Source organism: Scylla paramamosain, chromosome 2, assembly GCF_035594125.1.
Source record: "Scylla paramamosain isolate STU-SP2022 chromosome 2, ASM3559412v1, whole genome shotgun sequence".
In the NCBI taxonomy this organism is placed as follows: domain Eukaryota; kingdom Metazoa; phylum Arthropoda; class Malacostraca; order Decapoda; family Portunidae; genus Scylla; species Scylla paramamosain.
Window position 1 is genome coordinate 35,939,947 of NC_087152.1, and position 9,370 is coordinate 35,949,316.

Here is a 9,370-nt window from a genome sequence, read left to right on the forward strand (position 1 = left end):
AATTTTTATTGTACAGTCCTGTGCTTCACATACAGGAAAGGACATAATATGACATCAATGTAACAATGCATTTTTTTTTATGTGCATTCAGTTTCACTTGTCAAGAATATATTTTTTTCTTTGAAAAGTTTTTTTTTTTTGGGGGGGCAAAAACTTTAATGAAGAAAATTTTTAAAATTTCTGTATCATGAAATCTGAAGAAAAAAAATTAAATATGAGCTTTTTAATTCTGCTGGATCCTTGTTTCACTGAAATCATTACAGAAATGGTTGGAGGGATATATTCCAAAGATAAAAAATAAAGTTTTCTGAAATGGAATAATATAATCTTGGTTTCTATATGTCATTAGAATTCAGAGGCAATTTTCCATGTTATTTTCATAACAAAAAAAGGAATTACAGCTTTTCCTTACTATGAAGATACAGGAGTCACTGAGTCAGAAAATTTGAATTATTTCTGGCTCCTGGATCCCCTGTTTGGGTATTACCTCTTCCAAAGAGGTGAAAGCATTTCCTAAACTCCCCTTTGTTGCTGGGTTTTCTTTAGAACTCTCTTGCATTTTATATTTATTGATGATAATATTTTTTTTTTTTTTGCTGTCAAGTTCCTTTTCTGTTCCTTCTAATATTCTTGATCATATATTATTTCTTGACGAATCATGCTCCTAAGAGCCAAACAGAACTGGCAGGAAAATACTGCTGACTGGCAGAGGTGTGGGTTGTGTGTGGCAGAAGTGTTTCAGTTTCATAACAGGATATGACTAATTTATCCTATGTGTACCTTCACTAATTCTCTAAATCTCTCCTCTTATCTCTTGCAGCAGAGCTGTCTCTTTCGTCTTAATAACTCGAGCATTTTGGTATCCCCTTAGCATGTTCTGATATGACTGCAGCACATAAAACAACAGATGGAAATGTACCCTCTTTTTTTGAGCTTACTGGCTCTCTGAGCCACTATCATGCACTCCTTAAAGGCAAAAAGGAAGTCTAGGTTGCCAAGCAGAGCTATGTCATTAAATACTTTATAAAAATATATGCAGTTTTTTTAACAACAAAGAAAGGATTTGTAAATAATGTCTTGCAGAACAAAAATGGTATACAGTAAGGGTCACATTTCAGATCATAACTCAGCAGGTACAGTGAATCAGTGACACACCTGTGTTCTCAATGATATGCCAAAGTACTCACCTACACATACATTGCTTTGCATCTGGTGAGTTGAAGGACAAGCATCTTGACATGTGCCTGATGTGTGTTCCTGCCCTTCCACTACCACAACCTGTCTGGCCTGGGAGCACTCCACACAACTAAGAAGAGAGGTGGAAATTAACCACACTACTTAAGTTGATTTATTAACTTGTGTATATTAATTAAAGGTATATTACTAATCATCCAGTGGATACATCCTGCTCGCTCATGTATGCATTTGACAATATGTTTCATCAAAATGGTAATCTGGTATGAACAAGACATGTGCTGCCTACTTTGAGAGATTTCAATGCATAATCTGGTATCAAGAAAAGTAGGACATACAAGTTAGTATCTATCTTTTAAAAAGCTAACGTGTTGTTGAGATTTAGATAAAGAAGGTAAGATAGTACAGAAAAATACATGAAGAAAATACATAATTAAAAAATGAAGCTTTGCAAAATACAAAGCAGAAAACAAAACTTTTGTGTCAACATTATTTCCCAGGAAGAGATTCTAAAAAGGGAAGAAGGCATCCGTTTTCAACAAAGCTAGGCATAAATGAATTTTCATCAAATTTTACAAATCAAGACAACTGATAACAATACATTTATGTACCTCTCATGACCTTTCCCTAAACAATGTGAGCAAGATTCATGGCAGGGTATACACAGCCCTTCCTCAGCGTAGGTTCCTCTTGGGCACACGCTAAGGCAGTATGACCCACTCAAGAAAAGGTAATGAGGACATGAAGTACAGGAAGAAATCCTGGCACCATTGCAGGTTTTGCATGAAGGATGGCAACCTGGGAAATATAAATACAATTGCAATATAAATAATTGTTCAATTTCAGTAATATAAACTATCCATTTCACTCAATCACCACATTATTATCAATACTCAAACCTTAACTTCTCCAGTATTATAAATTTTCTCAACCACAAAAATTTTCAGGAATGTGACAGTCAGGGAGTAATTACTGTACACATGTATGGAAACATTTGTAAATATTAAAATTAAATAAAAGGCATTTTTCCATCTGCAAACTGAGTACATACTTGTGATATGAAATTACTTACTAAGACAAGTGTTATCTTGACTCTTGTAGAAGCCCAGTGAGCATTCTTCCTGGCAATGTCCATCCTCTAAAAAAAATGACGGACGGCAACGCAGACACTGCCCCAACCCACAAACCTCACACTCTTCCTCACATTTTTCACAAACTTGCTCTCTGAAATAGAGCCAACTTTTTAACTTAAAAAAACAATATTTCCTAAAATCAAGGAACCAAGCAAACCAAAAATTTTGATGCAGTAAAGTCCACCAATTCATATTGCATGGAACCATTGTGGTGCCAGATTATGAGAAAAACTGACAAATGAAAAATACTGCATCTATTGAAATTAGATAGTACTACACTTTGCCTTTATCTATGCTACTTAAATTCAACACAAAAACATGACAGCTTTTTTTTTTGTGAGATGATGGCTTCTGAAGAGTCATACACAAAAGAAGTTTAAATTCTTCAAGGCACATTAATGAGCCCGTGTTAAAAGATATACGAGTCACTCTGTAACACCATACCCTAGATATCAACCTCTTTTTCCTCTTATACAAATGCTTACTTCACATGTACAGTGTCATACAAGAAAAATAACAAAGGAATTCAATGATATTTGTGATTTGCAACAAATACTAAAATCAAAATGATTCGAGCAGAGCTATATGAAATAACCATGTGGCATGACTCCTGAGCACTTAAATCTTAAATAACACAGTAATTAATATTCACCAATAAAGCCTGTAAATGTCCCAAGCATTGACTCGTGGATGATGATGATGATGATGATGATGATGATGATGATGATGATGATGATGATGATGATGAGGATCATCATCATCATCATAATCATCATATGTTTAACTTCCTTATTTTCTTTACAGGGTTGAAGAAAATGTGGTTGGAGCAAAACAAACAAAACTTTAAATGAAAACAGAATTCACCTATATTTATAATTTTCAAGTTTGTAAAATTATAGAATTTTCTTGTGAGTAAAATCTGTACATCTGGTATATTTATTACACAAATTATTTACACTACAATATTTTTTAGTAAACTTGCTCAACATGACACACCTGGCATAGTATCCCCTGGGACAGCCTTCAATGCAGACACCAGCATGCAGAAAAGTCTTGGCAGGGCACACCTGGCACTGGTCAGATCCAGGCCCAGCACACTCACTGCAGGAAGCATGGCACGGATGGCACCTTCCTCCACTGGCATAAAATCCTCGACCACAGTCACTTAAACACTGGCCTTCGTGTAATACCTCACTCTCTTTGCACCTGTATACATAAAATACAATGCTAGAATGGTTTTCAAAATTGATATGTGTAATGCCTCCCTTGGCTACTCAAGAGAAACAATGGGAAACTGATCTGAAGGTGGGATAAATTTGTCATGAAAGGACTTCCCTGAGGACTTAGATCATGATTCCAAGATCAAAGAACAGCACCTTATTATTACAGTATGAATGTCTATCTCAGAAACAATTTACATTTCAATCATACAAAATTGATAATTCACATCAAAATCATACCTTGTGCAGTGAAAGTTGGATGCATCAGAGCACGTGGAGCAAGACGGATGGCACGGGACACACTCTGTGCCCTGCTGGAAGGTGCCTTTACTGCACTCTTTGACACACATTCCTGACTGACGAAAGAAACCTTTTTGGCAGACTGTGCACAATGGCTCAGGATTGCCAGAAACACACAGTGAGCAGTGGCTGGAGCATGTAATATGTTGACATAGTGGACAGCAGTCACTGTTGTCATTCAACATGGGTACCATCCCCTCAGGACACAAAGGGCAGGAGGGCTGGTAGCAAGTGACCTCTCCTCTGCTACAGGAACACACTTGACATTTCCCAGACTTCCACACATCCCCACTCTGTGTGGTAGTAAGATACTTATGAGGGTAAACATTTAAATACATAACAAGAAAATAAGAGAAGCTGCAAGAAGCCAGTAAGTCTACATGTTGCAATCTTTGTAATATGTACTTACCCACTGATCATCTTTATCCATAAATTTATGTAAGCTTTTAAAATTCCTAATGACTAGGTACTAGTAATGTGATTACTGAGTCTGTTCTAGTCATCTCCAACTCTATTCGAGAACCAATTTCTTCCCCATCATTTTAGAGGTGAAGTGAACCCAATATCATCTATTTTTCAATGTCTTATTACATACAGTGAAACATTCTATCTCAATGATAGAAGTAGTATAAAGGATGGAATTTTCTGTTATTTGCTAGATTAATATATGAACAAATAATTCATAAAGAATGTGGATGACTTACTTTTTTGAGTGCACCATCCATAAGGCACATGGACTGGTCTATGACACACTCAGGGCAGCAGGAGCCAGGCTGACTGACTAGGGACTCTCCCATACCACACTTTGTCCCACCACACTCTACCTAGGCACAGAAACATACTTAATGCTCAGATTAAAAACTTATCCTAAGGTACTGTATATATCAGTATATTTTAGTTCATCTATTTTAAAAACTATATGATTTGCTTTTAATTTGCTATTTTCTCATAATCTATTACTTGCTTATTCATTCATGATTTTTCATATGGCTTTAATGCCTGCAATTCAATAATTATGATAAGACCGTACCCCAACTTAATTTATACCTATTTCTTTGAATAATGTTACATTATTTTTTTTCTTTTGCTTACCTTCTGACAAACAACCTTGCCTTCCTGACACACACACAAGTCACATGCAGTCCTCCTCCACACTTTCCCTGGAGCTATGCTTGTGCCATTCTCAAGCAAACACCAACCTGGAGGAGGGAGGGAGGGAGGGAGGGAGGGAGGGAGGAAGAAAGAAAGAAAGAAAGAAAGAAAGAAAGAAAGAAAGAAAGAAAGAAAGAAAGAAAGAAAGAAAGAAAGAAAGACAGGAGAAAAGAAATGCAGACAAGAAAAAGAATATACATTAATACTTGACATGTTTTTTCATATATCATAATAGTCTTGCTGTATACTACAGTATAGAGAATTACTGTATAATGAAGCATATAATCAATCTATTCCTTGCCCTTTTCCTGCCCTCACAACCATTCTGATGAAGTAAATGATTTGCTGAAATACTAAGCCAAATTCCCTCACTTATAGAGGTTTGCCCTTTCATTGTTATTTGACATAGCATTCCTTAGTCACAAACAACTCAAACATCTTTCCCTTTGTTCTGCAGCCATCTATTTATATTATATTGGTTAGACACTGAAAGGACCTATTCTTTCAATTCCTTTCCTTTCTTGCAAGTGCTTCTAAAAATTTTACACTGTGCTTTTATCACTATTTCACTTTATGTAATTTTCCTGTACAGGGTTAGGTGGCTTTAGAGTTTCACCCACTTTTTACTATCACAGAGGATCCCTTCATTTAGTGCTGTGAACTGTTGCATATTGCAGCAAGAGGGTTAAAGAAAAATGTTGGAGTAAATTTTTTTTTTTTTTTTTTTTTTACTCACCTTGAGTCTTAATACATTTAGGACAGCAGACACCTTCCTCCTGGTGTGGCTCCTCATCCTCTGGACACTGAAGGCTGGGACACTTCTGCTGGTGGCAAAAGATACGCCCTGCCATGCACACACACTCACGACATGCATTGTCCTTCCACTGCTCCTCAGACTGACACACACACACACACACACACACACACACAATTCTGTCAATCATTTTTGAAAACACAAATGCCACATAATAATAAAGTGACTAATTGGTATATTCCTTTCAATAATATCAGAAGTTATATATGTGTCTAATATATCAATGTATATTTGTTTATCTTTAAAATATTGCAAGTGATACAACTGACAAAGATTATAATTTCAACAATGTCGAGTACTTTCCTATTTAATGGCAATGCTTTTAGGTTGAGAGCATGAACATCAATTTATATATGGCCAAAAGTTTATGAATATTTCACAATCTTTTCTATTATATTAGCATTTTCTTAAATCCTTCTTATCTATTGACAATTTTCTCTTATAAACCTATTTATTTATTCTATTTATAAACCATGACAATTCACAAATACTAAAGAGACTGATGGAGTGCTAATATAAGTGAATATAGCAGGTTATCAACTTTTGACGAAGATTACTTATTCAAAGAGATACTGCCCAACCAAGAAGAACTCAAATTCTAAATAATAATTGAAGGAATACCAAACAATGTATAAGTCTTACTTGGAACACTCTGCCCTGCACCACACAAGGAGACCCCACACATCTAGGGCAGCATGATCCCTGGTTCACTTCCAATGTGTGATTGGCTGGGCAGGTGAGATGAGGGCACTGAGCTACATAGCACAGTACCCTCCCATCACGGCACTGGCACTGTGTACATGCTACTGGTGACCACAGAGCACCATCAATGTAAACTTCATTTCCCACCTTACATTGGCCTGTGAAATATTGCAATATATTTTAGTTTCTTCAACCTTATCTTAACTCTTTTACTCCTATGGTTGTCTTTTGAATTCTGAGATCACTGTAATAAATTATTTGAATAGATATAAAAAAAAAGAATATGAGGTATTTTTCATCTCTGGTAAGCTACAGAAGTCTGTATTTTAGACTTGATTGTGAGAAACACTGACTGGCAGTGAAAGGATTAAATCTACAAAAGTATGTGATGATCCTAACGATTATGGGAAATTGATTTTCAATCAAATGAAAAATGTAATTGACCAAGAACTTGTAAAATAATGCAATGAATACTGGAAGAAGATTTGGGCTTCTTAATAAGTTAAAAGGATCTGCTGTGGAACTGTAATAGTTAAAATTACCTAAAGCTCTGTCTGCCTGAACGTTGCATGACTATAAGAATGGAGATACAGGAAATTAATACTCACGACCCAGTGGTACACACTCAGGGCAGCACTTTCCAGGAAGCTGTAGCAGCACCTGACCCTCTGGGCAGCTGGTAATATTGCAGGGTTTGCGTCCACAGGACACAGTTCCACTGATGCACTGACACTGTTCACACCCTCCAGGAGACCAAACTTCACCGGCCTGAAGGAAGTACAATGTGACAGCTAAGTAAAGGACTGGATCCTTCATTCGTAAGGTGCTTGTTTCTGTCAGATGTCGGACATAAGTGCAGCAAAAACTCCTTGAGAAGATACAGGAGTGAGGAGTTTCACAACTCACATTGCTCCCGGGACTTACTTGGAAGAGAGAATCTCCAGCATGGCAAGGTGTGGGAGGTGGAAGACAGCGTGGACAGCAGTGTTGGGGGCTGTGTATTAACTGGTGTGATGGTGGGCAAGCAGACACCTCACACACCTCCCGCTCACACACCGCTACCTGCCCGTGGCACCGGCACCCCACACAGGCTTCCTGGTGCCATTCACTCCCATTCTGGAGGAGTCAAACAGTAAAGATTCAAAAACATACTTAACCACTCACAGTAGAAAAACAAAATCTATAATGTTTCTAAAAAGGACTGCAATTCTCTTTCAAGCCCCTATCTCTACCTTAGGGCACCCCCAAAGATCGCAATACACCGGATGAACCCCTCTCCCACCACCCCTGCCTCTCGATGGGCCTGGATACACACACACACACACACACTTTGCCTCGTGGCTTGATAAAAGTGCCGAGTCTGTGTTGCCCGCAATGGCTTACGTAAGGTTCGAACTTCACAAGCGAAAAAAAAAAAAAAAAAAATACACATACACTACACATTCAAAGTTTCCACCAGTTACTGTGAGTCCAAAATTATTAACACCAAAGTGACCACATAAATCAAAGTGACTGCATTAGTTTCACGGGGAAATATCTGGAATAGGAAACATCTGATTATGAAAAAAATAAAAATAAATAAATAAATAAAAATGTCTTTAATCGCAATAACGCGAATTTCTTACAAGTTGATACTAAAGCTTCCGTCGTATCAGGGCTGGTCTGCGATCGTTCATAGATGCCTCGTGACCTTGGTCGGAACGCCTTTACACCGACATCAATGGAATGGATGTGGTCCGCAATAGCCAGGAGCCACTCGGACTGTTTTGGATATACTCAAAATTTGCGTAGCGAGAGCGTTGCTCGAGGGATAGATCGTGAGCAACTAACAGGGCCTACTACAGACCAAGATCTATATATTTACAAATATAAAATTTTGCGGAAGACTGACCGCTTGCGAGATGCGGACCGCAAGCACTGATTACAGACTGGTCGGTGGCCACTGCTGAAGTCGCTTGCCACTCGGCGTGAAGTTGGCCATTGGCCAGTACTTCGGCCGTGATATCACGGGCGAAATACTGGCCAACTTCACGCAAAAATTCATATGAGTCCATTGCAAGATCGTGTGTGTGTGTGTGTGTGTGTGCTTGTTCGACTGTTTTCTGTATTCTCTTTGTTATGTTCATAGTTGTGTCCTTATTTAGAGTTCCTTAACTATTTCATGCTATATTTTCGAATGCCGTTAGTTAGTTTCTTGTTTTACTAACTAATCTATTTTATTATTTAATTATTTATTTACTCTTTTCAATATCTATTATTTCATTTATTTATTTATTTATACATCTTCATTTATTTATTTATTATTATTGCTATGATTTTTTAAGCCTTTATTTTATCTTTTGCTATATTAATCTATTCCATTACATAGTATTCTACTGTGGTGCTTCAGGTCTTGGCTGGAAGGGAGACATGGCCAGAAGGCTACACCAGATACCACACCATACTGGCCGAGGCTGTCTTGGCGGGGAACACTTTTGGTCAGGTATCTCACAGTGGGCCTGCCGAGTATGGTAGCGCCCGCTTTGTTCAACTTCCATGATCAGCAGAATACGCAACCCTCTTCACCGCGCCGAGAGAGAGAGAGAGAGAGAGAGAGAGAGAGAGAGAGAGAGAGAGAGAGAGAGAGAGAGAGAGAGAGAGAGAGTGTGTGTGTACATGTACATATTTGGCAATGAACTTGAGCAGTAAGAGGAAACCCTTACTGAAAAAAAAAAAAATAAATAAATAAATAGCTTGACAACACAGCAAAAAAGTGATGTTCGCGGGAAAGAAAGTGCGAGAGAGGATCGGGGGGGGGGGAGAGGAAAGGGACGGCAGGAAAGGGAGGATGAAATAGTGAGGCCACAAAAATGTTA

The 9,370-nt window shown here is 37.8% G+C and overlaps 1 protein-coding gene across 2 annotated transcripts in view; it reads right to left on the bottom strand.

Moving 5' to 3' along the window:
- The window catches only part of LOC135114160 (extracellular matrix organizing protein FRAS1-like), an 80,006-nt gene that overhangs the window by 34,035 nt on the left and 36,601 nt on the right, over positions 1-9,370 (bottom strand). The window contains exons 4-14 of one of the 2 annotated variants that reach the window (XM_064029921.1): positions 7,440-7,631; positions 7,124-7,283; positions 6,456-6,673; positions 5,736-5,895; positions 4,940-5,046; positions 4,552-4,671; positions 3,788-4,140; positions 3,324-3,533; positions 2,267-2,418; positions 1,806-1,992; positions 1,188-1,306 (exon numbers count right to left, since the gene is read on the bottom strand). In XM_064029921.1, the coding sequence (XP_063885991.1) occupies positions 1,188-1,306; positions 1,806-1,992; positions 2,267-2,418; positions 3,324-3,533; positions 3,788-4,140; positions 4,552-4,671; positions 4,940-5,046; positions 5,736-5,895; positions 6,456-6,673; positions 7,124-7,283; positions 7,440-7,631 (1,978 nt within the window). Of the gene's footprint in view, positions 1-1,187; positions 1,307-1,805; positions 1,993-2,266; positions 2,419-3,323; positions 3,534-3,787; positions 4,141-4,551; positions 4,672-4,939; positions 5,053-5,735; positions 5,896-6,455; positions 6,674-7,123; positions 7,284-7,439; positions 7,632-9,370 lie in introns of those variants that run through there. The other variant, XM_064029922.1, reaches the window with a different exon arrangement.